At 45.4% G+C, this 27845-nt stretch overlaps 3 protein-coding genes across 8 annotated transcripts in view; all 3 read right to left on the bottom strand.

Annotated features, from left to right (window-relative positions):
- The window catches only part of NOD1 (nucleotide binding oligomerization domain containing 1), a 28797-nt gene extending 22568 nt beyond the window's left edge, over window positions 1-6229 (bottom strand). For 4 of the 6 annotated variants that reach the window (XM_075704924.1, XM_075704927.1, XM_075704929.1 and 1 more), the window contains exon 1: window positions 6193-6229. The gene's annotated coding sequence lies outside the window, so the exon portion shown is untranslated. Of the gene's footprint in view, window positions 1-4310; window positions 4342-6192 lie in introns of those variants that run through there. The other 2 variants (XM_075704925.1, XM_075704926.1) reach the window with 2 other exon arrangements.
- The window catches only part of SH3BP5 (SH3 domain binding protein 5), a 455787-nt gene that overhangs the window by 296181 nt on the left and 131761 nt on the right, over window positions 1-27845 (bottom strand). The window lies entirely within an intron of this gene.
- GGCT (gamma-glutamylcyclotransferase) lies at window positions 5998-15851 on the bottom strand. The gene is made up of 4 exons (XM_075704939.1): window positions 15738-15851; window positions 12271-12416; window positions 8969-9104; window positions 5998-6431 (listed from the first exon to the last, which is right to left on the bottom strand). The coding sequence occupies exons 1-4, from the start codon at window positions 15849-15851 to the stop codon at window positions 6282-6284; spliced, it is 546 nt and encodes a 181-aa protein (XP_075561054.1). The 3' UTR covers window positions 5998-6281.

Below are 27845 nucleotides of genomic sequence, written 5' to 3'. Positions count from 1 at the left end.
AGTGAGGGTTCACCGGGTTACAAAGTACTAAGTCTCTTTTTACAAGAATCTATTAGTTTTACAATGCTAGGTTACACATCTGGTATGTTTAAAGGTAAATGCTTATGCAGCTTATAAATATGCGTTGAAAGCACTTGCTTGCTAGAGTGCATATAGTATTCTTTCCCTTATCCTGGGCACTCCAGATGTGGATTCAATTCCAGTGCAATTCTTGTGACTGATGTGGCATCAGTCATAGGGATGCTGGTAGAAAAGACTGAGACGTACATTAATGTGAGACACCTCAGTGCACTGACAAAGGTCTAAAAGCATCCACTGTTGAGAACTACTGCCTCATTTCTGGAATTGTTCAATTTCTGAAAGGGCTAATGAATAAGATAATTTTCCTGAAATCCACCTTGAGGCTCTTGCAATCCTTTGTAAAACATCACTAAGTTACCAAAAAGAGAGATCACCTGTTCTAATAGCAACAGTTTGTGAACATATCTATTTAGAGAAATTAACATTAGCATTGAGGTTTGTACACAAAAGGTATGTACGTGGGGAGAAAGGGAAAGATTTTTCAAGCCTGAAACAGCAGAACACCGAAGGAGGAATGCAGAGAGACGAGAGAGATGATACCTGGGTGAAGCAGGAGTCTAGTATGGCAAGACCACAGAAGAGATGCTTATGGGGAAAAGTTTCCTATCTGGGAACAGAATGGACTTCTTGTTCCTGAGAGGAAAAATAAAAACCCGTGATTTACTCAAGAGGCTGCCAATGATGCTGGGAGAGGAAATTCAGTTAGCCGTTTTGAGGACAGCAGGTTCGGTCAGGTGAAGAATACAGAAAACAGACTACCAGGAATTAAAAAGAAACAGAGAGTAGAGTGCTTACCCATCAATTATAACGGCAAGGAAGAGACAGAAGGCAGGAGCTCGGCCAAATGAAGTGTCAATGGGGATTGAAGGGATGCAAGATGCAACAGCAACTCTGGCAAGAGATACATATCATAAGCCTGCATAACTGAGAATAACGAAGAGGAAGCAAGATGGGGATCAGGCCAGGGATAAGGAGGGAAATGAAAAAGGGAAATGAAATTTGTCATAGTAAGAGGTACGGTAAAAGTATCAGCGCTTACAGCAAGGTTTCATATAATCCATGTCAATAAGCTACAGCGGCGCTGATGGCCTCTGCATGAAGGCACTGGCACTTTTATCTAGGGGTTCTTCTGACTTCCCTCTATTCTCAGCATTGTGCAAGCATATATACATTTATATCTTTCCTGGCCCTGCCCTTCTCACATCCTCTTTTCACTAAGATCTCCTTGCTCTTCTTCTAACAAAACTGCTATGCCTGTTGGACTTCCAGTGCTGCAAGTCCTCTGGCAGTGAATAATACTCTGGTTTATCAGTAGCATTAACATTTATCACAACAAGGTCTTACTAAATGTAAACACTGTAGAAAAAGGGGCTGAAGGATCTTAAAGAATAGCTAAAAAAAGTTTTGGGTAAACTAGGGAATTCACTCATCATTGAGCTGGCTGCTCCCAAGGAGATTGAGTAGGAGCAAGAGCTGAAAACTCAGTCAATACTACTTCTTCTGTAGTCTTGCTACTCTGACAAAAACTGTTCCTCTAAATCACCTGTGAAAAAAAGTCCTATGCCACATACCTAGCTATCAGCAGCCAGTAGCTGGAATATCTTCAGGATTTTCACAGCACCTAGTAGCCAGCTCTAGCAGGACAACAGCAAAGCACATGCACAAACCTCAGTGCCAGCCCAGAGCTAGTGGAGTCCCTGTTGGCATAGCCTTCTGCACTCAAAATGCAACTACTCTTAGAGAGGAGGCTGTATGAAAATAGTGCCCCATTTCACATGAAAATCTGTGCCCTTTGTGTCTCTAAGTCAGATTTGTTTCCTGAAAGAAGCTATTTTACAGTGCCAGCCACCCAACTGCAGAGTCATTACAGCAAGAGGAGAACTGGAGACTCGGACATGCTTTTCATTAATAATGGTAATCTAGACTCAGTCAGGCCAGTCGAAACTCAAGTATTTGCTATCGCTGGGAGAGACAGAAAAGAGACTGATTTTCCACATCTTCTTTCATATGTGCCACAGCAGCCAGTCTTTGACTATAACAAATGAGTAAGACAGATTGTATTTCCACACAGCAGCTTTGGCCTTTAAAAGAACCTCAACTATTTTACATAGCTCAAGAACAGCAAAAAATGTCTAGAGATTAGAAGCAAATGGGCACACATACTACACAAAAAGTATGCGTGCTTTGATGAGAAGCGATGTGATGTATTACCCAGAGGTAAGAAAAAGTAGCCTTTTCTTTCTATAGCACAAATGGTGCATTAGTAGAGCTTGTACAGAGTCCCTGTACTGATCTTAAATGATATTCTGTATCTATGAGTTAAAACACATTAATCATACCCCAGTTTACAATCTCTGTGTAACTATCATCATCAATGCTATGTACGTCAATAAACACCCTGCGAGCCATACATTAACATCACACTAGTGTAAATCCATCACAAGTCATGTGATTTTGCATTGCTCTGGGGTCACCGAGATCAGCATCTTCCAGTGATTTTTTTCTCCCCCTCCCCTCTTCTCTCCTTTGACTGTAGCATAAGCTTTTGTAGCCATCCCAAGCTGTCTGAAGAGCAACAGATATAAAAGAATACAGAAGAAATTATTTCTGCCTCCACCTGGTAAATTGACAAGCTTTTGTTTAAAAGGCACAGGCTTTTACAGAAATATTCATATCCCTCATAGGTTTTGCTGCTACATTTCCTAACAGCTTACTTTTAAAGACACAGAACTTGACATACAATGTTTAGATGAATTAACAAGCCGCTGTCAAAAAGATTTTCTGTGGTTTCCTGAGAACTCCTTTCTGGTCAGAAAAGTTCAATAAGAAGGAACCACTACTAAAAAGCACAGAAATTTTCTTCAATCGGAGAAATCTTGGGGATTTTTTTTAAGAGATGGAGGAGGAGGGGAACAATTTACTGGTATATCTAAAAAACGGAACTGCTTTCTACTATTATTTACTATTTTCACATTCAACCTGCAGTGAATTCTACAATTCAAGTTGCAATTGATGGAATCGCATATTCACAGCTCTCCTAATTCTGTCTCCCAAGAGTTGTTCTGGTGATTAACAGCGAACCTGCTTAGCTACAGCTGCTCCACCTGCCGAAGACCACCGCTCGGTTGTGCCTGCGCATCCGTCGATCCAGCAAAACGGGGTCCCGAGCGGGGACTGCCTAGGTAGCGGTGTGGGACAGTGTTAACTTCTGATGCCAGGAACACCCTGGCGTGGAGGATGACCATGCTGTGCCGTGCCGTGCCGTGCCGTGCCGTGCCATGGCCTCCCCACAGCCACGGGGCACCAACTCTTCCCAGGCGAACCGCTCCCGCCTCCCTCCCTTTCAGCTTCTTTTGCCGCAAGTGAGCAAAGCACCGGGGCTTGGACGACTCCCGCGTTGAGTCAGCGCATGGAGACGGATCTTCAGTCAGGTTTACGGCAAATAAATGGCTTTTTTTTTTTTTTTTTTTTTTTAACTGTTCCATCCGTGGCTCACGGGAAAGGCGAGGCGGGCGCGGGCAGGGAAGCGATGCCTTCCACCCGGCGCCTCCCGCCCGGCTGCGCGGCGCTCCCTCCCACCTCCTCCGCACTTCGGGACCTCGCCACCCGTCCCCAACGGCCTTCAGGAAAATTACATCACCGGCCAGCATCTGTAACAGTATTTATTCCTGGCCGCCTTGCTGTATTTCGCACGAAGGCGCGGTTTCCCTCGCCGAGGAGCTGCGGGGGCACCGCTGCCGGTCCCGGCCGGCGGGCTGACCCCGCTCTCCTCTCCTCACTCTCTGCCTGACACCGCCCGCCACACGGCAACCTCCTCCACGGAGGCGGGAAGGGCCGCTGCTGAAGAAAGACGACAAAGTCCCGAAATTTTCAATTCGGGAGCGCGGGAAGTTCACCCAGAGGCAGACGCCAGGCGGGAGCCGCCGAGGCGCAGCCCTTCCCCTTGCACCTCGCAGCCTTCCCCGCGGTAACGGAGCAACTTTGACTTGCAAAAAGCAGAAACTTTGATTTACACCCCCGCTCCCTCTCCCGGCGCCAGCCGCGGACCCGCTGCCTACTGCCCCGCTTCCCGCCCGCCCCGAGCCCCCCGTCCCTCCGCGCCGCCCACCCCCGCCTCACGACATGGCGGCCACCCCACACGCACAGGCAGCCGCCGGTCGCCAGCGGCGAGCGAGGCGGGCAGCGGCCCGGCGACCCTCCTCCGCCCCTGGCCCTTCCCCTGCACTCACCGCGGCGGCGAAGGGACGGAGGCGAGGGGAGGGGAGGGGAGGGCCGGCCCACGGGTGCTTCCCCCGAGCCGCCGGGAAGGAGCTCCCGCCCCACACACGGTCTCTCCTCCCCGGCGGGAAGCGGCTCCTCCCCACGCAGGCATGGCCGAAGGCCTCTTCTCCTTCACCAGCAGCGCCTTTCCTTTCCCCCACTGGCATGGCGGAAGGCCTCCTCCCCCGAGAGAGGTGCCGGGCGTCCCGCCTCGGGGGAAGGAGGCTTTCCCCCGGCCCTCTGGGGCTCCCACCATTTTCCTCAACCGGAGGCATCAAGCACCTCCTGTCAGCTCCCTCCAGGGAGGCTGTCAGGGTATTATTTTCCATTTTCCTCTTGCAACAGTAAAATAGCCATTTAAAAGTTCAAAAGTCCAAAGGAGCTTGGTAAGGGTAAAGCAAAAGAAGTGATGCGGGTGTCGAGGAGCACGTTCACACACAGTTTTGCCCTCCACGTGGAAATTCTCTCCATTAAAAATGCAAATAGCCAATGGAAGCATCAGTTACAGTTCCACATTGCCAGCTTTTGCTTACTTAAGCAACACTGATATTCTTGAAGCATGCATTGAATGGACATGGGAGAGGTTTGGTAATGGCAATTTTATTTACTCAGTTTCAGACTAGACATCGCTAATACAGAAAGTACCATGACTGCAGTCACAGTGCCCAATGCTGGAAATGGGCATATGACATCAGGGCAGCACCTATACATCCCTGGCAGAAGTTTACAGAAAAATTTTATGCAGAAAAGATGTGGTAAGTCTGTTACTTTGTCATTTGTCTACCTAAGCATTCAAACAGTAACACTGATTATATCTTAGACCCCTCTGTACATCAAGAGAGAAAAAAAAAAAAAAAAGTACAGCACACAGAAGAAAAGCCAAAGTTTTGTTGTTCAACATCTTCCACGTTGTCAAATTTTCCTTGTCCCCCACAAACTACCTACAGGGGTTGCCAAGCACCATAAAGATAAGTACTCTAAACCTTACAAGAGCTTCCAGTTCTGTAGGAGATTGTCAAAGCTGGGGTGGTGGGGAGAGGCCAAGTCTGTTTACCTGGGGTTTAATAGGCAAACAAAACCATGAAACAAATGTGCTAGGACTCACAGGAGACTTTCGTTTCACTGGACATGAGACCAAGGCCTAGATAAGCAACAAGCCACTCAAAAAGTTAATTTAAAAAACCTTGGAATTATCCAACTAAAACAAATTCTTCAAAATCTGCGGGTTATACCAACCAGTTCACCTATGATGATTACTAGACATAGAAAGGAGGCAGCCATTATGCTTTGAATGACATCCTTTGCTGAATGTTGTCTTCAAGGCCTCGGTTGCCTTTTGGACTAACACTTAAAAACATGGAAAGAGTTTAAAAAAGAAAAAAAAAAAAAATTACTCTGCTTTCTCTGCTAACTATATAAACAGAAACAGGAGCTCCATAGCTTCAGATAGGTTGGACTTTAAACCATTAAGAAAAGAGGAAAAAACAGTTTAGTCTTGGTTTAGAGTTTTGAGTCCACTTTGCACTCTAACAAATCTTTGAAATTCTTGATAATTGTGTATACAACACTTAAAAACAAAGGGCCTGATCCTGCAGCCCTTATTCCTCAGAAGGCAACAGATGCCAATACCCAGCAAGATGGCCTTCTTTTAAAAAGGTCTATAAACAGAGCATGAAGCACAAATTTGCGTGCAGCGCTGCATGACAATTACAAAAAGGTAATTTCCCAATCTGCAAAAACTTCAGCATGTACTCAAGCTATACATACAAAGTGAAGAAGTTACCCATGTGAGCGTGTCTTCAGACTGCAAACTGTGTCTAATGGCTTACTGTAGATGCACAGCAAACTCACCTTTTCTTGATAAATAAAGAAACTGCTGATCAGCACAGGGAGGAGAGGTATCTAAATCAAAGTGAATGGCCAAGCAAGTGCGGAGTATTCTATGCAGAATTTGTTTTCTTTGCTTTGATAGCAGCTTCAATCTCTTCCATGATTGGCACCGGCCCTGTATAGTTATTAGTTTCAATAGCTTCTAATTTCTTCTGATAGTCAGTTGGCAAGCCATTCTGTTTTGCACCCATGCAGATAACCTATAATCAAAAGGTGGGGGGAAATCCTTCAGTAATAGTGTTAGGAAGGACAGACCCCTTGTCATGGTTTAGCCCCAGCCAGCAACTAAGCACCCCACAGCTGCTCGCTCACTCCCCCTACCCCGATGGGATGGGGGAGAGAATCAGAGGAGTAAGAGTGAGAAACACTCCTGGGTTGAGACAAGAACAGTTTAATAATTGAAATAAAGTAAAATAGTAATGATAATAATAACAATATAATAATGATAATAATAATATACAAAGCAAGTGATGCACAATGCAATTGCTCACCACCCGCCGACCGATACCCAGACAGTTCCCGAGCAGCGATCGCTGCTCCCCGGCCAACCCCCCCCAGTTTATATACTGAGCATGACGCGATATGGTATGGAATAGCCCTTTGGGCAGTTTGGATCAACTATTCTGGCTGTGCCCCCTCCCAGTGTCTTGTGCACCTGGCAGAGCATGGGAAGCTGAAAAGTCCTTGACTGGCATAAGCAGTACTTGGCAACAACTAAAAACATCAGTGTGTTATCAACATTCTTCTCCTACTAAATCCAAAACACAGCACTATGCCAGCTACTAGGAGGAAAATTAACTCTATCCCAGCCAAAACCAGGACACCCCTCCAAACATTTACTTGTATGGGAAGAACTACTTAAGGTAACAAGAGAATTAATCCCAAATACTGCTATTTGTACCTAAAGATAGCCAAAGGCTTCTGGAAGACCCCTGAAGACCTTAACAGTATCAACAAAATTACTCTGAAAAGGCTTGTAGGTATCAAGGCATACCCCTAAGATTGTGAAATTTTACCAACGTGCACAAGACTGTACAATTAAGCTGTTACTCGGTTATTCCATTCTTTCTTCCAGCAAGGATAAGAACTACTTTTTATGCTTTTAGCCAGCCTCAGTATCACATCTGAGTGAGAAGCAGTGTATATTATTGAAGTTATTTTTAAAACTAAGCTGTTCAAATCTAGAGCACAACAGTGAGTACCTAGACAGGTTATAGGAGTAACAGAAACAGATACTTAGCTTAGTGGAAAAGCACAGATTCCTTAGAGTTTGTTACTTCAGCTTTTCTTCTACATCCAAAATAAACTTAAGTATTGGTGCAAGAGAAAAGAAGTGACAGCGAGAAGAAAAGAGGAGGCTGTAGGAGCCAAGGCTTGGAAGAGACACCAAGCAAGCTCCCATATAGAAATGAATAGATAAATATGCAGATTTTAAAAGCTGACACTATCGTAAATATTCTTTCATGCATTCAACAGCCAGGAAATTCAAGATGAGGTGTCTAGAAAGGATGAACTTTGCCACAAGAAGTACACAACAGTAGATGGACGTAGATCACTGTGTGCCGATGCAGTCACCTGTACTAAATTTTTAGCCCTCCTGCCTGCTTAACTTAAATAAATAAAAGCTGGGAGCAGGGGGGAAGAAGAGAACTAACAACTGACCCTGACAACAGCAGGAGGGAATGTTTAGCTAGATAAAGTTGCCAGTATTGGAGGTCTGCTCTTACAGCATACTAGTGAGAGCTGACACACAGCAGCAGACTATGTATTAACTCCCTGAAAAGCCCTAAAGATCTGTCTTGACAGGAAGCAAGTTGGCAGGGAGGAGGTTTGTGAAGCAAAGCTTTTCTCCTCAGAAGTCCTGCAGCAGCTGGCCTTAGCTATGCTCCTGGAACCTGATTCATAGGAGCGAGTTCCTCAGTTAAAGAGAAGGTGGCACACCTGGGATTTAACAAGCTCAAGCCCTGTTTCTTTGCTTTCCATAGAAAAAGTCAACACATTACAGTTATGTCTATCTGCAGTTGCTAATAGCTGCACAATTTCAGACATGCAGTCATGCCACCGAGGCTAGGCCCGCATCAGATCTCACAAGCTAAGCAGGTCAGGCCTGCTGCGTGACTGGATCATATGTCTCTATAGAGTCAGTGTGTTACAGAACAGTGTTGAAACACTTCTGCCTCACCAGCCACCAAGTGGGAACCCTGCAGTGCTCTGCAATGTTGCTGGAAGTCCTGTGATATACTGATGATGCATCTGGTAAAAGGAGGCAGGTGGACTCCTGTACTAAATGACAGTAAGATACTTCATAAGACAGTAGGGATAATCTGTGTCCTTGAAACTACAAGCCAGGTGCTGTATTCTCCCCACAGAAGCTTCCCTCTGTCCTTTTAGTGGAGTACATTAATTTTTCAAACAGAGAATTGCTGCATATATGTAAACAACATCCTTCAGAAATCCTTGCATCAGTCATAACTAATTCACGAGTTAAATAAAGGCTTCATGTAAGGCATAACTAAGCCAAAAAAATAAAACTGATTTAGTAGGCCTTTAAGAGCTAGCAATCTTCTGCAAGCATCATTACACGATTATATTGCACAAGGATTAAGTTATACATTTATGTTAGAGTTACTCACACCTTCCATCCACTGTAAATAAAGTCCTTATTAAATAGGACAGAAGGACAGGATTTATATATTTCTGTTCATTCTCTCCAAAACTACCGTGATGCAACACCTACCTTTTTATACTGAGGAGAAGGGGGACCACAGACATAGTCCTTCATCTGGTAGCTTCGACAGGTCAGTACCTTTTCTGCTTGAGTGTGGACATTAACTTCTATTGGGACATAAATGCCATCTTCAACTCCCTCTTGCCTGTAAAGGACATATACTCCTTTTATGCCAAATAACTGATGCATCCTTCAAACAAATTGTGCAAATAAACACATGCATTTATTATAAAAAAAATCAAGGTAGGACACTGGTCTATGCTGCTAACAGACTTAAAGAAAAACGAATAAAGCAAAACATACTCCAGTACTTTTTGTGCAAACTTGTTTCATATCCAAAAATAGGTTTCTAAAAAAGCAGCAGCATTCACTTTTATCATTTCAGCTCTGTAAGAAAGATGACTAGCAGTTAACTTGCAAAGTTAGAGAGAGAATACTCCTGTGAATTAATTACCGCGCAAGTCTGGTAATCTACAAGAGAAGCACAACCAAGATTATCAGAATTAATGAGCCAGGCACATATCATTCACTACCTTGTGCTCAGATAATGAAACAATTGCCAAGTTTTATCTTGCCCATTGTGTTACAGTTGAATAAGGGGAAACTTGCACAATTCTTACGATGCACATTCCAATGAATAATCCAAGACACCCTTTAATTTGCACAAGACATGTACAGCAACAATAAGCTAGATCAGGGCAAAGACCATTTTGTTATTTTTTTTATTAGCAAAATCATGCTGTCTTAGGAAAAGAAAACCAAACTCAAAAACAAGGCTACTTGTTGCCTTTAACCATTAGCATTTAGTCACCCATAAAAGTCTGAGGAAATAGTAAGAAGTTAGTGAGAAGCTTAAGCAATACAAGACAAACTTTATAGCACAACTAATTTTAGATGTGCTTTAGATATGAGTTATGAGTTTTAATGCTGCTTGTCAAAACATCATTTTGACAACTTATCTTTCAAAGACTTAGTACCATTTCAAGTTATTTAATGTACATAACACAGGCCATGTTATGGAAGTAGGTTAAGTGCAAGTAGAGACTGGAAGCTAATTGCAGATTCAAAGCCAAAAGACTGCAAAATAAGTCATGTGGGTGTGTGACAGCAAGAAAAATGTTACCATTAAGTAACGTTCATTGCTAGGATATATGAGGAAAAGTCATGATTTAGTCTGGAACTTACATATTTGTGAAGTACGGAGGACAAAAAAAAAATCTGACCATGAGACAGCACCAAAATGCATTGGAAGCCAAAAAGTTCAGCCATCTAAGCAAAAGATTCCCCTCCCATATTTGTTTTCTCTATATTACATTGTTTTACTAGTATTTCAGCTAATGACATGCAGCATTGATTACACATTTCCTCCTCTGCTTCTGGATGACAAAGCACAGACTTCTTTATCCACGATGGCGGGGAGGCAAATAGTGAAACTTTTTTTTCTTGATACATGGGAATTCCAGGAAATAACTTGGTTGAGAACTTACAAATATATCTGCTTGTGCACAGCCAAAGAATCCCAAGATCTTCAGCAGGAACACATGCAAGTTCTTTCAAGCTGGTTACGAGCAACCCTTAGAAGAACACTATTGACTATCATTATAAAAGCCAAGAACACATCCTGTTTCCTTCCATTTCCAGTCCACCTTCTTGGCATCAGTGAGGCAGCTGGGAAAAAGCAATCTTTAATGCTAGTGTCTGTCCTGCAGTTTTTGGTGATGGTATAGCACTGAAGTCTCTAGCACCTTAGCCAGCATTAAAGTTTATCCCCTGTCAAACAAATGGCAGGGATCTGCAATTCTACAGTACGTAAACAACACTTTAGAAGGAAGTTAAAATACAAAACGATGTCCCTGTAGGGGGAACACAGTGTTACTATCAAAGCAGATGCTGCCAGACAGCATCTTTATACTTCTGAAGTTTACGCTTTAGGAAAGCGTGGTAAATCAGGAGATTTCAGTAAGGGTCAGCAGAAAGGGGACCAGGAGAGAAGTGCTAGTATAAGCAACAGAGGGAGAATGGAGGCGATAATAAAGCAGGGACATGTGAAGCTCTCCCTAACCAGAAGATACCAGCTAGATGCCCTCCTGCTTGGGACTAACACTCCCAGCCAGGACCTGAGAGTGCCCATTCCCATGAGGTGCTAACACAACTTGGGCAACAGTTTCTCTTGTATTTCAGGTCCACTGTAGGCAATTAAAAGCAAGTTGGAACTTAGAAGTTTCATGGCCGAGGTTATACAGATATGTCTACACAGCACAGTGGAACTGTAACCAAAATTGTAACAGTACCAGAGGCAGGAGAAATGTATTAATGTAACGCTTTCAATGGGTTTAATGTGCCCTGCTTCCTTAGCCTCACTAGCCCCGATTTCTACTGGAATTAATTGACAGCGATGAACTGCTCTGAACAAACGATCCTTGTATACCAGAAGCACCATGCTGTGCAGGCGCATCCCAAAAGCTGCAATAAACACATGACACCAGCCAAAGTTTTGGAGATTAAGTTCTAAGTCATGCCTTAGACCCTGCAAGAAGTTATGCTGCTCCTTGATTTGTTTACCCATGTGGTCCTTCAGACTTCAGCTTGGGAATGACTTGCTCAGGTTGCCTTAAACTTGTCTTAATTATCAGGCACAGGCAGAACATTCTCTGCCATGCATTGTAATGGTGCAGGCAGCCTCTCTCATTCAAAGGGAAAAACAAAACCACACCCCACAGCTCCCTGTTTGGATCCACCTCATGTTCACAAAAGTCTGAATCCTTAGAAGAGAAGACATGCAGAATAACCTCCTCAAAAGGTCCCTTTGCCTGTATTAAAGATCTCCTCTTCTGCAAAGTCTTGTCCTCATCCCTTCATTTTCCATTACAATTGGAGTCCACAGATGTATAGAGACGGAAATTGATGTCCGCCTCAAAGGAAACTCTCCCTAAAGCAAAGGGGAAAGTGTCACAGGACAAATACAGAGTTTAGAGTAATTTAAGGGACAGGAAATTGTGAGGATGGGGATTTAAAAAAAGAAAAAAAAAAAGAAAAAAAAGAAGATCCTGACCAATATATGAGCTCCAAATCAAGGTCCACACCTTATTAAAATACCCCTAAGTAACTTTAGCTTGAAAACAAAGCCATTTTAATCACAAATGTGTTAAAAGTCAATACATGTACTGTGAAGTGAAATTCACAAACTGAAATCCACAGCATCTTCTTGATTCCAACACCAAAGCTTCCACACAGCTCTTTACCAAAAATTAACTACTACTTTTCAATTGCTCTCTAAAATAGTAGAAGACAGCAAAAGTTAAGTCACCTACTTATCCAGTGAACTTAAATTGCTAGCGTTCATTTTCCACACTATTCCCCATACTTCGTCTCCAGGGCTCTGAACAATGGTAGCTGTGCCTCCATGCCAGACAGAACTTGTCCTGCCTTGATGATGGCCAAACTCGAGCTTAAAATCCTGCAAATGAAAGCAATGCAGAAAATCAATCTCCACTTAAGATAAGGGCTGTTGGCTATTCTTGACATGAAAGGGACAGCTAAAGGAGAGTCTACAAGTAGTCAGTTGGAGCCACAAACAGAGGAACGGACAGGCGGGATCTGATCCAGCTCCCATCTCACGAGGGGCTGAAGTCGGCCTTTTCCACCTCCCCATGAGAAACGGCAGCCTTGGGACAAAGGGAAGAGAGGTCTGGCAGAGAGCACTACTGATAAAGGCCTTGGTCTGCAGAGACCTGGATCAACATCCAAACCTCTTAGTAGTCTGGCCTAAACATTAGCTAACAATTTCTAGCGGCGAGAAGAAAGCGGAGGTAACCCTTTTTCAAGAGTAGCATGCATACCCAATTCTGCAGTAAACACAGTAGTGCTGAAGAAATGTCACCTTGACTTTTGCCCAAGTTGGCAGTGACAGGATGGCTGATGTGCTTCCCGTTAGACAATCTGAAGGGCCCTTGGCTGAGGTGTACCGTGAAGGAGGGAACTGACTACTGCTGCCTCCTCTTTCCTCTAAAGGCATGGCCACCTGGTGCCCATTCCTTTGCAGCTTTTGGTGCCGTTACAAGACTTAAATGCTACCATGCAGGGTCCAGGAAAATAGTAAGGGTAAAGAAGCCTACAAGATGGTGAGCTTTGGGTCTTGTCCTCATGCACTAATACAACTGCCCGATTATAAAATACCATCCTGTGTATTTTCCAGTGTTTTGTGCCATCTCATCTCACTCAACTGGAACATTCTTGGGTATTTTTAAGCCAAGGTGTATGCCTCTTTGAGTGAGCTTATTCAGGTTTTTGCAAGTTGAAACATTCTTTTAGAATTTCTTACAAGTACTATCAAATATTACAATATAGGAAAAAGAGAATAACAGGTTCTTGCATTTTTCCACTGTAATTTCCCATCTGACTCCATACACTCAGTTTCCTCTCCTACTTGTCAGCCAATTTGTGGATCATTCCCTAGCAGTAGAGAAGGGAAAGAAAGAAAAAAAAAAAAAAACCAAAAACAAACACCCCACCACCACCACCACCACCACCCCACCCCCCCACCCCCCCCCCCGCCTTTAAGGAAGACTACCTGCTTAACCACAACAAAAAAATCTAGCAAGGGCAAAAAGGATTAGAAACAACAACAAAAATAAAACCCAAACCTATAGAACCCCACAGCTTTGCTTATTTCTCATGATCACCGTCTTCAAGCTATAAGGTAATTTTGATTTGAAATATATGCGTGCACATACTACTATTCACTGAGACACATTACCATCTTGTAGTATGTCGTAACAGATATGGGGAAAAGGTTGCAAAAGTTGAGCAGTTGGAGGCTTACACACAGAAGAACAGCACTGATCAGAACACTAATCTAATTTTTTTTTCTTTGTGCAAGTGATAATCAGCAGCCTGGCAAAGCCATACAGTTTACTCCATCAATAGAGTCATCTTCCTTCCCCATAAAATGTCCCCCATTCAACTAATTTCACTAGAAAAAAAGTTTACTTGGACACACTAGTTATCAACCATTTCACAAGCTGCTGCAAAATGTCTTTGCAATGTTCGGGTCACTGGATTAGCGTGTTAGGAGGACTCTGGACTAGACCCTGCAGACAGTCAAGCCTGAGTAATTTGCACACAAGTAAATAGTCCAGTCAAGTCACAGACTGAAGTTATAGATGTGGACAAGTGCTTGCAGGGCAGCCCCAAGGAAATACACCCGTAGAGTCAAGTACGCTCATAGCAGTCTAGTGTAAAAAAAGAAAAAACAAGAAGCAAAAAAAAAAAAGCAGCAATTTTTATTTTATTCCTCCAGTTACATTTTCTTGGACCTGACCTGCACTGAATACTTGCAAGGAGGTGTATAAAACAGTGAGATACCACCCAAGAGGAGCAACAGCAACCGTACAGAAACAGTGCGGTTAGCTCCGGTTCTGGAAGCAGGAAACCCCATGTTATGCCACGCGGGCAACTGCAGCGGGCACTGCAGAGAAGAGGGAACAAACACGCTGGATACTTTCTTGGGTCAAGAGCTTGGTCTTTGGCCCTTCTTCTAAGTACCAGTGTAATACCCTTTCTGTGCTTGTTACACAGCCCATTTCCTACAGCTTTTGACTGAAGATTAACAAAGCTTTAAAAAATAAAACCAGAGGGCAGCGAATTTAATGTTCTAGTTTAGCATCCAAAGTACTCTGTTTACAGGCTATTTTTCCTTTTTTTAAGCCAAGGTGGTATTACCATAGAGCAATTAACAGAAATCAGCTCCAACCTTTGTGCGCTTCCTCACTCCCAAGTATCAGCTTGAAGTTTCTTCCAGCTTGAAGCAAGGGAGTGAAGCCACCCGGTGTTTGGAGGGAGCACAGCAAGCGCTCAAAGAAGCCGGCTAGAAAAGCTGGTGCCTGACTAGCCAGCTCCTGAACAGCTAACCTGCAGCGTGGCAAGAGACGCTTAGCGTGTTAACCTCAGAATCTACCCGAAACCCAAAAGGAGAGCTGAATCATAGGGCTTTCTTTTAGTCAAGGGTAAGCGCACAGTACTACTGCTTTCCTCTGCACCGCCAAGGTCTGATCCTGCCAGGCGCTGAGCTCTCGGCATGTTCAGCTCCTCAGTGGCACGTGTAAGGGCCTCAGTTGCCGGGTAGGTGGTCCCAAGACACACCAAGTCTCTGACTAGAGGGAGTTTATTAATCACAAGTTTTTGGAACTTCTCCATTTCCTGCCAGTTACCCCAAGAGAACCTTCAGGCCATCCTTAAATGGTATCAATCAGTACTCTGCTCCTCCGAGGATCCTTCCAGGTGCACAGATCCGTACATCAGCAGCTTAATGACCACGAGCTCGTACTTGCAAGCCTACGTTAAAGCCAAGCTGACAGAGCAACATTTAATAACCCCAGGTAGGGGCAGAACTGCCGGAGCCTAGGAAGGCGTCGACTGCAGGTGTGCAGGGCTGGGTGAAAGCCTGCGCCCCGCCTGACGCGTAGCACGGGGAGGGCTCCTCGCCTGTGAGCGGCGTGGCAGAAGGGAAGGAGGAATTTCGATGTTTTTTTTAACAAAGCGTCATTCTTTTAAAACTGCCAGAAACTCGCCCCATAAGCCCAACCGAGCACCCGCTTCATTAGCTAGTCGAGCTTACGGGACAAGAACTCATTTAAAACACCGCCACTTGCAGTTGTAAGTATTTAATCACTCAAAAAAAAAAGGCATTTTCAGGGTCACGACGCCTGCAGATCGAGGCGTCACGCCGCGACGCTACGGGTGACGGACACCGCCCCCCTCCACACACACACGCACGCACCTGCAGACGTGCCACGGCGCAGAGCGTCGCCGAGGGGTTGCTCAGCAGCAGCCGCTCCCGCAGCAGGTTGCTGCCGTAGGCGTAGTACAGGAAACCCTCGCCACCCGGCTCCATGGGCCCGCAGCCGGCCCCGCCGCCCTACCGCCCCCCGTCCCGCCGCCCGCCGCCTGGGCGGGGCCTGCCAGCGGAGCCGCCCGCCATTGGCCGCCGCCTGCGCGCCCCGCCCCCCGTCGCTACTTCCGCCGCTACGCGGGAGCCAGTCGGTAGCGGCGCTGTGACGTAGCAGCGGCAGGGCACGCCTACACGTCACGCGGGCTACTCGCGGCGTGGGGGGGGGGGGGGAGTGACGTAGCGCAAGGTGCGTGCCCCTGCGTCAGCCGAGGCGGGAGGCGCGCTGCCCCGCCTGCCAGCGGGCCCGGCACCGCGTGACGTGGGCTGCGCGGGCCGCGCACGTTTCAGCGCGTCAGCGGCTGCCCCTATGGAGAGGCGCCCCCTGCGGCGGGACCCGGGAGGGTTAGGGGACATTCGAGCTAAAGTCAAGCCGGTGCATTTCACTTGTGAGCGAGCCTCCCGGCCGCCTCCCAGCGTGATGTAAACAGTGGCGAATTTTAGATCTGTTCCACGAGAAGTAAAATAGTGCAACTTTTCCCAGCTGGGAGCGCTCAGGGCAGACTAAGCCGGGAATATACGGGAGTAAGAGGCGAGAAGGTGTGGGCAGGCAGAACTGCGGGCCTGCAGAAGCATTTCCTCTCTTTCCCTGACATAAGCGATGCTCGAATGGGACGGGAGGAGGCCTTGTCTCTAGCTACCCCTAAGCGTAAGCCACCAAAGCAATATATTCATATATATGCACGTACAATACAGCAAAACAGCAGCGGAAGGCTGTGATTAACAATAGCGTAACGATTAATGGCGAGGCACCATTCACCAATGCTGTTACAGCAGCCCTCAGCCCGCGTTGCCTTCCCGAGTGGAGGCAGCTCATGCAGGATTCGGTGCGGGATCCCGGGGAGCACGACGCCCGGTCTCTGGGCACATCCCCACCTGCGCAATACGGAGGGGAAAGCAGCAAGCGGGAGAGCTGAAGCAGCTCCTTCCCTTAATGATGTGTGCAACACTCTGTTTGAATCCCTGCTTTAGTTTTCCCAACACAGGTGTGGGGAAACTCAGATTTGTCATAAAACACATGAAGTGATAAATGTGGTTCTGATCCTTCACGACTAGCAGTTTTCTCGTTTTAGAGGTTTTTTTTTCCTTACGTAGGAATAAATATTTTAGGGTGCGAGTGAACCATCATCTTCACTTGTTACACGGTCATGGGATTATACAGCAAGACTTCCTCAATCTTACAACAGCAAGTAGCTGAACATACCTTTTGAAATTCTGCTTCTGGTATATGTTTTTAGTCCCCTTTCCCTAAGGAAATGCAAAGTCCACAAGGAGAAGTGTATCTCTCTCCTCTTCCAGCAGCTTCTGGACCATTGGCTAATTTCAACCAGAGGTAACAGAAAGCAAGAGCTTTCAGAGATAACAAAGTTTCTGCCACTTTCAAGAAAACAGGCAGAGATGGCTGTGAGACAGTGGGGATCCCATGGGAGAGGCTTCCAGAAGGCCTCCAGCTTTTGGCTGAAGCTCACAGCTTCGTGTACCCCAAAATCAGCCAGCCCCAGGGACCAAGCCTGCCGGAGAGCAGGTTTTCCAGGCATTGGTGTGTGCTCAACTGCCCATTTGAGTCTGCTGTGAGCTGTCCCTTGTGAGCCAAGCTTGACATTTCTTTCTAAACAGAAAAAATCTTATGTAGGCATTGGAATGAAGCATGTAGCCATTGTTACTTTTTGATCTCAAAACGACCTTCTTCTAAAAAAAATCCCCAACCAGCCATTCACAACACTTTTTACATTATTGAATCTTTGGATATTCTGCACAAAAAATGCCATTCTTTCTCAACACTCAGTTTCAACAACAATTCTGATAATTTTTCATTCAAAAAGCATGTATACTTTGAACAAGGAGAAACTCTTAAACTGGTGTCCTTTTTCATGCTATTCAAATCGAGACTTAAATGTTACAAAGTCAGATGATTGAGAAATGAGGAGACCAAGTCCCTGATCCCATCGCTGGGTTTGTGCATGTGAAAGCCTTCGTTAGCTTCATTAGCTAGTCAAGCTTATGGGACAAGAATTCATTTAAAACACTGCCACTTGCAGTTGTAAGTATTTAATCACTCAAAAAGGCATTTTCAAATTAAAATGTCTTGAGGTTTCCATTTTTTATAGTCTGTACTGAATACCAAGCCTGTTCTATGACCAAGGAACAGTAGCCAGTATTTCCAGGAGCATGGTTTTGGTGTGCATGGTGTAAGTTGGGCTTACCTATTCTAGATATAGCATAATGCTAATTCAAATGCTATTGAAGTAAAACCTAGATTTACGGTGTTTAGATTAATTTTTAATTGAACTGAGTCAATCAATTTGCACTTCTGAAGCTCATTTCTTCCCTAGCACGGTCCACGGCAATTTAGAAATGGCACACTGAGCCTCTCAACTATCCATGAGGGTGACAGACGTGAGAGTTGGGTTGGAAGGGCCAACACTGACAGCGTGAGTCAGTGTCACAGTAAGCTTTGGTTTTAAACTATCTGGAAAATATACGCCTCTATTCCCAAGAACTTTTATTAAGCCTTTTTTCATTAAAGCTTTTATTAGAAATATAACTGATAGATCACCCAAATATGTACTGTGTGTTTTGAGCCAGGAGGCAGTGAGATGGCCAGTATCTACTGCAGAACACTGAGCAGCTGATAGAAATGAGGCCTCCTGAGTCTACAGACAGTGCAAAGCATACTTTAAAGAGGGAGTGTTAACTCTGAAACCTGCTGTCAGAAAAAAATAGGTTTTCATTGCTAATCCAAAGATGCGAAGGCCGGTGTTCGTGCTTACTAGGAATCAGCCTCTGAACTGTCTGTAGCTTCTCACCGTAGCACTGTGAGGTGGCACAGCTTAGATTGCTCTTTGTTTTCATACTCTCAGGCATGAGATGGAAGAAGAATACTTCTGCCATGAGCCAGAAAAGGGACAGAAAGCCCTGGGCAGGCCTGCTGAGGTGCACTGGAGGTATGACCCTTGGAGGAGCCCCAGCCGGGGTCTCCCTGGTGCCCTTGGTGCGGTGCAGCTGGTCTGATGGCAAGGCAGTGGAAGTGAAGCTGGTCTGGAGGGAAAGTTTTGCAAGCCTTTCTGCTGGTGTACATCCAAATCACGACTAAATGGCTGTATGTGCATAGGGAAATGCTTAGGCACTGTGGGCAGACCTTGCTTTGAAACCAAATTTCCAGCTGAAAAAAGAGGGTGGAGGGTGGGAGGACCTTTCCTGTAGCAATCTGAGTAGAAACCTGCAGGGCTTTGGTGATGCTACTAGATTTCACACCTCTGCTGGTTCATGGCCTTTTCAGGTGACAATTAACTCTCTTGGAGAGGAGGGTGTTAAATTAAACCCTAGTTTTTTGGAAGTTAAATCAGTCCTGAAGTCACAGGCTATCTCCAGAGCTGCTGACAGGAGACCTGTGTTAACCCGTTTGAAGCCCCCAACAATTTGGAGGCATTGTTTCCCCTTGGATGTAACTACAAAACCTGCGCAGAGTAAGCAGTCAGGAGCATGCCTCCTGTTTGGGAGCTTCCCAAACACAGGGGAAAGCTCTGGATATCCACAGCAGTTTGTGCATTGTCCATGGAGGAGGAGATCAACGGGGTTATTTATGCAGAGAAAACAGGAATTTGTTTCCATCAGGTTTTTATCCCTAGATGCAATATATTCCTGAGCCTAACCTACTTAGGTTTTTATGGAAAAAATAAGGAAAGTAGGAGAAAATAAGATGTAGTGGCATAAGTTAAACCTGCTGAAGTGTCTGCCAGTCACTCAGTGTGCCTCCCCATCACTCCCTCTCTGCCCCATGGTTGTCACAGCATGAGCTTTAATTAATATTGAAGGGAAAAAAGAGAACCTGGAGAAATAATAAGGGCAACTGATGCAAATGAACCACGTGTGCAGTCCTCCCTGCAGCTTTTCTCTCCTCCCGGAGGAGCCATAGTAGGATGTGCTCTGCAATTATTATTTCATTGAAATGATACCTTTTTTTGCTGCAAGATGGTTACAGCTGGTGGTAGCTTCTTAATACAGTGTGCAAGGTCTGGGGGTCTGCAGAGATATCATGTTCATGCAAACGAATGCAAATGATTTTACAACGTTTCGTGGTGTTGCAGTGCTTGTTCCTTCCCTACAAAACAGGGACCACGATGTCCTGCAGAAACCCAGCCTCCTTCCCTGCCCTGCCTAACAGAATAGCCACTGGTCCACGGGGCTCATAACCCCGCTGACCAGGGGGAATATCATCCATAGTTCATTTTGCCATTCTGTTTTTGCATGTTTCTGCAAATAGCGTGTGCAGTCATTTAGGAGAGCTGAGCTATTAAAGTGGCTGTGTCTGTGCATGTAAATACTTGCCTTTTTTTCAGCTCTGGCCAATGCCAAAGTGATTTTTGGGCCCTTCCTGAGGCAGCCCCAAGCTCTCCCTGGCTGCTGCCCACTCAGAGCGGTCCTGAGATCTCACTGCATCGTGTGTGCTGTTTTGGGGTGGAAGAAGTAGCAAAGGGAAAGGAGAGCCATGTGAATCCCTCCTGCAGATCAGATGCTGGGAAGAGGAGGGTGTGTATCTATGTCTTGCTTTTGCTTGTACCTCCTGGATCCCAGGTCTGTAAAGACAGACTGTGACAGGCTTCTTGCCACCTGAGCTCCTTCTAACTCTTGGAGGGGCAAAAAGTATGGGATCTATTAAAAAAAAAAAAGGCTAAAAAAATTATGTGCATGAAATCTGGACACATGAAAAGTGGGAGAGAGCTTTTACAAACAGATCCTGGTGCACGCAGTCCCGGCATGCAGCTGGCCTTAGTCACTTTGGCTTGTGAGGGCATCTGCTCTGCTCACAGACCTACAGGTACTCACAGGTGTGACTTCAGCAATTGGGTTGAAAATCTTCCCAAATATTACACCAGTTTTCAATGGAAGAATGCTGGGTTGTACTGCACAGGCTGTACCTGGGGCCCAGTTTTTTACCTTGTATATGAGTGTACAGTGGGAACAGCTCAATGTTGAACTTCTGCTCATCTTTGTGTAAGTAAATTCAAAATCTGGCCTCTTTCCTATGACCTAGTGTTTTACTTCTCTCACTGTAAGGCTCTTCTGAATGACAACAATTCTCTAGTGATACAAAACAAACAGTTACAAGAGATTTTGGCAAAATAGCTTCCCTTGTTACTGAAATCTCTTAGTTTACTGTGTCAAGAGAATTTTGTCAGTGTGACATTTCTGTGGTCTCTGGTCTCAAGGTGTATTAGCATCTCCCACCGCAGAAGTGATTGCTCCTTTCAGAGGACCAGTTCACATTGCCGTCCTCCTCTGGTGGGGACTTGTGTCTCACCAAACACCAAGCAGGTTGTCTCTCCAGGCTGTGGAGTACTTGAGAATTTTTTTTCCCCATGGATGTTATGACTGTTGAATGTAGACTGGCAGATGAAAGGGATGTATCCTGCTGTCTTTAGGCAGCCCTGCTATTTAGTGTCCATTTACAATTTATTTCTGATTTTTTATTATACTTAATATTCATTATTAGTTACAGTTTAATGTTAATTTGCTTTCTTCCCATCCTTTTACTTTCTATAGGCTACGAGCACTCTTGTTTTCTTCCTCCTTTTGTTCTCTTTCAGCACAGAAAAACTGTCAAATAAATTCAGTTCTGGATGGTATTTTCCAGTCCTTTGTTAACCCTATGGCTTTACATTTGAACCCTGCAGTGTATTTTGCACGAAGTAGGTTGGTACTTCTTTTGCACTACCATGTCGGTAACCATTTCTGTGCTGCTAACCTTCAGCCTGTAGAAAACATCGCATAGCTCCAGCCACCATGCAGGAGTGTGCCTCGTGGCCACGTGCTTTCCCAGAAGCAGCACCGTTGCCCTTCTTGAGCTCTGAGGGCAGCTTTGGCCTGGGAGGTGTTGGGGTGGAGAAAGGCAGTAGCATTTTCCTGTTTGCATGTGCAGTGCTAGCACTGTAGCAGAAGCATGTGACATGGATGCCAAAACAGGCCCTGGTTGTACTGCTTCTCCTAGCTTTGCACAAACCTTGCAAAACATGGTACAAGTCCCCACTGAGTGATTCTGGGCAGAAATGTTTTAGCAATTACTGGTAAATTTAATTCAGTCCTTCCGCTAGGCTGGTGGCCTGTGTGGATGTTTTTGTTGTGGAATAAAAGTGGCACTTTTTTTTCCACTTGTTTTAAACTCATTTCAGCACGACATAAGCTAAACCAGAAAAATCCCTGTGTGTCAGAAAAAGAGGTCGACCCTCAGCATTGCATTGGTGTGAGTGACAACAGCAGTTTGAGCTCACACTGTGGCTTACCATTGCTCTGCTCTTCTACATAAGCAGGTCTTTGAACCAGCGGCAAGACCTGGTCCAGCTCAGCTGCACGGGACTTGATGGTGGTTAGGGGGTTGGCAGTGTTTTCCTCACTCTGGCCATGTGATTGCAAACCAGGAGGGGAAGAGAGCAGCCTGAGGGCAAGGTCTGTATCTCTGGAGAAAACAGGGCAAGAATATTAATGCTCCTCTGCCACCTGTGGGCAGATCTCAAGGATGAACAAGAAAGAATGAAGCCTTTGTCCCTCAAAGCTGTTTTTCTTTCCATTTTGCACTCTTACGTCATTGTCTTTGAATGACCATACTCTTAGCACTTGTTCCCAATGATGGAGTGCTGTGCCTACTCTCCCTCTTCCCTCATTTACCTCTTTCTTCCACAGGCTCTGCCATTGCATCAGGAATACAACCTTGGAGCAGGACAGGAGCAAAACTTGCTGGAGGGAAGGGTGCTAGTACTTCTTTGCTTTCTTCACCAGATGAACCTTCCAAGATGCATCAGAGATGCATCATGTACTATCACCTTTCTGTTACCTCAGGGGTGTCTCAGGCAAAAAAAGCCAGAAAAGCCATCCAGAGGCTGTACCTGCAGATCCCAGTCTTCATTAAAATTGATTGTGGTGCTCATATAGAGTCACCCTTTCTTTGGTTTCTGCCTGTGTTGGTGCATGGTGGTTCATGCACTCTTTCTGAGCGCAGTTACGGTGCCCAGGAAGGTGAGCCTGGCACACAGAAAAGCCAACCCCAGTAGCTTTTGCTCTGTGCCAGTTGCTGTACAATTGCTTCATCTCTGCTCTCATCATTTTGTTGCAGAACAACAGGTATGGAGAGCTGGATTTTGTTTCATGCAACCCCAGACTTTGTAGTCTATTTTGCTAAGGAAGCGCAGCTCGTGCTAGCTCATTGTGTGCCTATGCCACCGTGTGTGCATGCTTCACTGCCCATCCTAGTGACTGCTGAACATGTTGGGCAACTCCTACCAAACCTGCAGAGAGGTACCGATCTCTCAGACCGTATGTTCCTGTGAATTTTAGGAAAAGGGGCAGCTGGGCCAAAAAACATCTCAAACAGGAAAAGGCAGCGGTTTGAGTACAGCTGCTCTTAGGCAGCAAAGACCCTGCCCAGGAGAGAGACAGTGGCCCAGCTGCAGAAAAACTTCCCGTAGGAGTTTATGTTTGTCAGAAGTAAGGGGACAGACAATGCCTCAGTCTCTGATCTCTAATGAAGCACTCACGCTCCAGCCATACAAAAATCACTCAGCGGCAGGATCTGAATTCAGTGAAAACAGGCTGTCTCAGGTTCAGTGCTTTGTGTGGGCTTGTTTTTCTGTTCATCTCTCAGAAAGAACCCTTCTGCACTAAAAATTCAGCTTGCCAGAGAAGTCAGTGATGTGAGGAGCACCCCTGGCAGAAGCTCTGCCTCAAAGCACATCTATTATTCACAGAGTTTGCAGAGTACAGGGAGTTACAGAAGTCGTGTCCTGCTGAGGCACAGAATGTCTCAGAGACAGACAGAAGGAGAAAAACAAAATTTTCTTCCAAGGCACATGTTGGCCCTAAGCATCTCTAGGGATGCACATTTGGTAGCTGATTGGAAACAGGCTTATTTTATCTCTGCCCACATAGGAAGCCCTGATTTTTTTTTTTTTTTCTTAAGCAGGCAGGAAAAAAAAATACATATTTTCAGCAAGCTAGGACAGGCCCTCATTCCTTGCTTCCCACTCGCAGGAGCATAATGATGTGGGTAGGGAGGCTCCTGCAGCAGGTGTGCGGCAACGACAGATTGTGAACTGGTGCTATTTGCTTGACGAGGGGTATTGAGAAATAGTGACTTACAGGAATAATTACAGCCAGCAATTGCCACTGATCTAGTCAATCAGGATTGCTTTGTACAAAGTGCTCCCCCATCGTTTCCACTGTACCGGGCGTTCAAAAAAATAGTAATAAAGTACCAGTTTGTGGCTAGTGCGAGGGGGATGTGACCACCAGGTGCCACTCTCGCTCCACGGGGAATACAGCGTGGCCGTAAGGCCAGGCATAGTTTGCAGGAAAAGCCAAAACAGGCAGCCGTCACTAATTTTGTCCATCTCTGGATTTTCCTACAGCCTATAGCTGGGATAGCAGCCTCTCCTCATCTTCCAGTAAGGGGGAGTCTGGAAAACCCCCGACACTGGAAAACCGCGGGCACCGCTCACCCCGGTCTAAGTTTCATTTTGTCGGCAGTGTTTTTGCACAGGGAGGGAGGGATGTAGACAGAAAGCTGCTGCTTGGGAAGGCTGTGGCATCTTTCACCATCTCCTCATTCTGCCGTACATGGGAAAAGTTGGTTCTTCCTCCAGCCCATGTCCCCTCTGGGAGGGATGAACACCCTATGGCGTTATTTAGCACTGAACAGAGATTTTTGTAGTTTCTTTAAGCACAATAGTTACCCCTTCAGCTTTGGCCATGGAATTCAAGCCTAAGGTTTCCACAACATAGCGTCCCTGGTTTTGCGCATCTTCTGGGCACAGTTTTCTGTGTCCTAGGGAACAGGGTCCTGGCATTTCCTGGTCCTCACGTTCACTTGTGAATGAAATCGATCCCTTCTGGGGAGCCACAGCCACTGCCAGACTCTCTGGGGCCCCAAGTACACTTTGGTTTTCATGGAGAGAAGTAGGCTTTCCTACCTGCTTACCACTGTGAGAGTTGCTCTGAAGGCTAACCGGCGGAGTTACCAGTGGCCCCAGGGGACGGCTCGTGATGGGGTGCTGGAACTGCTCTCATTTTTCAAGACAAAGGGTGTGGGAAGGCACAATTTGCACTTCCACTCTTGGTTTTCTGATCTTGGCGATCCGGGCTGATGTTTGAGTGCAGCGGTGCTTGAGAAGCAAAGGGCTTCTAGACTTCTTGGGTTCAGGTGGGCATCACGTGTACTTCTCACATGACCCTAAATCACATCAATAAGCTCAATTTTTCCTCTGCTTCTGCTTGCCTTGCTCTCCCATTCCACAATCCTCCATTCTGTCCTGTCCTTAAATGACTCATCAGACTAGTTTTTTGATGTAGCCTATAACATCTCACTTAAGTTCTCTAATCAGAGTTCTTTCCATTTGAGTTCCCCATGGACTAAACAAACCTGACATTGCCAGCCTCTGCTTCAGTTGAAAGTCTACTGGTTTATCCTTTGTGATGTTTACCTTTTCTTTTCCTAGATCATGAGTAAAGATGTTAAATACAAGGTCACTGAGGGGTGCTGATTTCCAAACCCTGGAGCTAGTGATTTCAAGACCAATTCCATTATGTGATTATGTTTCATTTACTGGGTTTTCTCAGAGAAATAATTTGTCACAGAACAGCAGGCTTCAGCTTCCTGAAACCCTCTTAAATCAATCCCGTCATATCCCAGAAGCCTTATTTTAATATCTTCCGTTGTAATTGTTTAATTGTTTGCTTGAAGAGGCCTTCCTGGTGTATTTAGTAGCAATCAGGGTTTTCAACAGATTACCATTTTAAAACACAAGAGCTTAAAAAAAAATACAAACCAAAGAAACCCCCAAACAAATGCAGATTTCCTAGAAAAATGATGAACTGAAAAATGTGTTGAAAAATGTCAGCCTTGCATTGATGCTGGCCAGCTCTTTGGGGTTCTTCAGGTGGTGAGTGAGGTACCTCATATAGGGCTGATAGGGTTTTACAATGTTTGACAGGGCGGAGAGTGGGGAATGCAACACCTTATTTGCATGTAGGGTGGTTAACCCCATTGAGACTTTTGTAAGCATATTTTTGTGTTCCTGTTCTGATGTGCTCCCTGGAGGAAAGGGGATCAGCTGATCTGCAGAACTGAATTTAATCTGCTCTCTTATGTTTTACATGCATGTCCCACAGAACCTATGCTTCTGTTAGGACAGGGTGATGTGTTTGTTAAGCTCAAAGTGGAATTTCCTGGGAAAAAAGAAGCATAGTCTCAAGAAGTGCAAGTCGCTGGCTTGGGGTCTGATGTGAAGCATGGGGGAGAAGCAAATATTTTGTGCCCTTGCAAAAAATGTCCAAGTGCAGCTGTTTGTATGAGGATGAGAAGTTGCTGCTATTTCTAGAATAGCTGTACTTTGTTGGGTTTGGAGGCAGCTGTTATCTGCACATTGGTGCCAGTGATAAGGACTCTATCCTGGCTCCAGCGGGTTTTGGTTAGCTAGAACATTTCACTCTTCAGTGAACACTTTCTTTTTTCCTATCTAGTGTCAAAATCCTTCCACAGGCCAGCCTATGGCGTGTTTCAGTATAGAGAACAGTAATCTACAGATTTGTCTGCACCTGCAGACAGCCCTACCTGCTCTGCAGAACAAGTTCTTCCTGCAGTGATAAACACATCACGGAGTTTAAAATGCAAAGCTATTGCTAGAATAATCACAATGGCTGATCAAAATTTGCACCTTTTTTCCCCCATTTCCCTCCTTTGTTGATAGAAGTGTGCTTGTGCAAATGAGAAAAAAAAGATGTCTGATTGTTTTCTGCACCTCTAGTCCAGCTTGCCTCCTTGGAAAGGCTCTTTGCCCATTTCTGAATCAGGAACCAGGTGATCTTCTATAGCATCAGCCCTGGATGTCCTGCTCCTTTATAGGCTTCTGATCTCATCTTCCACGCCTGCTCCATGTGCTAATAAGTTGGTTGAGCCAACCCTGATATGTGCCATCAACGTGTTCGTTTTTCACATGGCGTGGTCCCTCAGTGTGGTGAAAGAAAGGCAGTAATGGAAAGAACTGCTAAATGCCCAACTGTCTCAGGGCTGGGAGAAATGCAGTATGCCATCACTGGAAAGACACAGCCAGGGTGTTCTTTCTAGTTCTCATTGTGTATGAAGGTAATACGGGGTTGTCAAAAGTATGGTTTTTTGTCCAGGCAAAAATCCAGCTGAGATTACATCATAGGAAAAAAACCTGTGACCATAACCCCAGAAAGGACCAACAGGCACTGTCTGCAAAAACTAAAATAAAAACTGATGCATTTAAGTGACCAGCTGTGCATCCAGTGATGCCTTGGTCTACCTGGTTGAATGCCTTTCCTAAAGCAGAGCTTTCCCTCAAACTATTCTGAATTAACTGCAGTCATTGTCCTTTGCTCTCTTGAGAGCTATGCCTATTCCTAGAGCTAATTTTAAATTAGCTGTCCCAACTAACTAAAGCATCTTAATTAATGGAAAAATACTGAGTCTTTATCAGGCACTCCTTGGCTGGAACACAGACTAAGATACCAGAGCTAAGCAGAAGAGAGATGTTTTCTCTTACACTTTAAATAGCTTGCTAATATGAAAATGTGGTTATAACCAAGCTCTCATGAGGATGAAGTTGTTTTCCCACAGCTATAACCCAAATCTGGATTGTTACTCCATTTCCACTCAAACTCCCACTGAAGGTAGAGTGATGTTACCCAAGGAAAGGCTGGTTTTGTGTGGGATGGCTCGCGGAGGAAGTGCAAGCCGGGATATGAGCAAGGGAGAGCGTGAAAGCAGTATTACTCCCTTCCCTGCAAGAGGAGTGAGAGGGTGACTCACTGGAAGTGGCTGGCATCCTCCCCCGCTGCCCTCCCAGCCCTGTGGTCATCAGTTGGGTCAAATATGGCAAGGAGGAGGACAGGGGCAAGCCGTGGTCCTCCCCTGCTCAGACGCCTGCT

This window comes from Pelecanus crispus, chromosome 2 (assembly GCF_030463565.1).
Source record: "Pelecanus crispus isolate bPelCri1 chromosome 2, bPelCri1.pri, whole genome shotgun sequence".
In the NCBI taxonomy this organism is placed as follows: Eukaryota; Metazoa; Chordata; class Aves; order Pelecaniformes; family Pelecanidae; genus Pelecanus; species Pelecanus crispus.
Note: the sequence above shows the minus strand (reverse complement) of the source record. Positions and strands in the feature narration are given on the sequence as shown.

Excerpts from the sequence above, each read along its gene's own strand:
- GGCT (XM_075704939.1), bottom strand. The coding sequence starts at position 15,851 with ATGGAGCCGGGTGGCGAGGGTTTCCTGTACTACGCCTACGGCAGCAAC. Across the intron at positions 12,417-15,737 it reads GCGCCGTGGCACGTCTGCAG|GATTTTAAGCTCGAGTTTGG; the intron begins GTGCGTGCGTGT and ends TTTCATTTGCAG. Across the intron at positions 6,432-8,968 it reads CTTCTCCTCAGTATAAAAAG|GTTATCTGCATGGGTGCAAA; the intron begins GTAGGTGTTGCA and ends TTTTGATTATAG.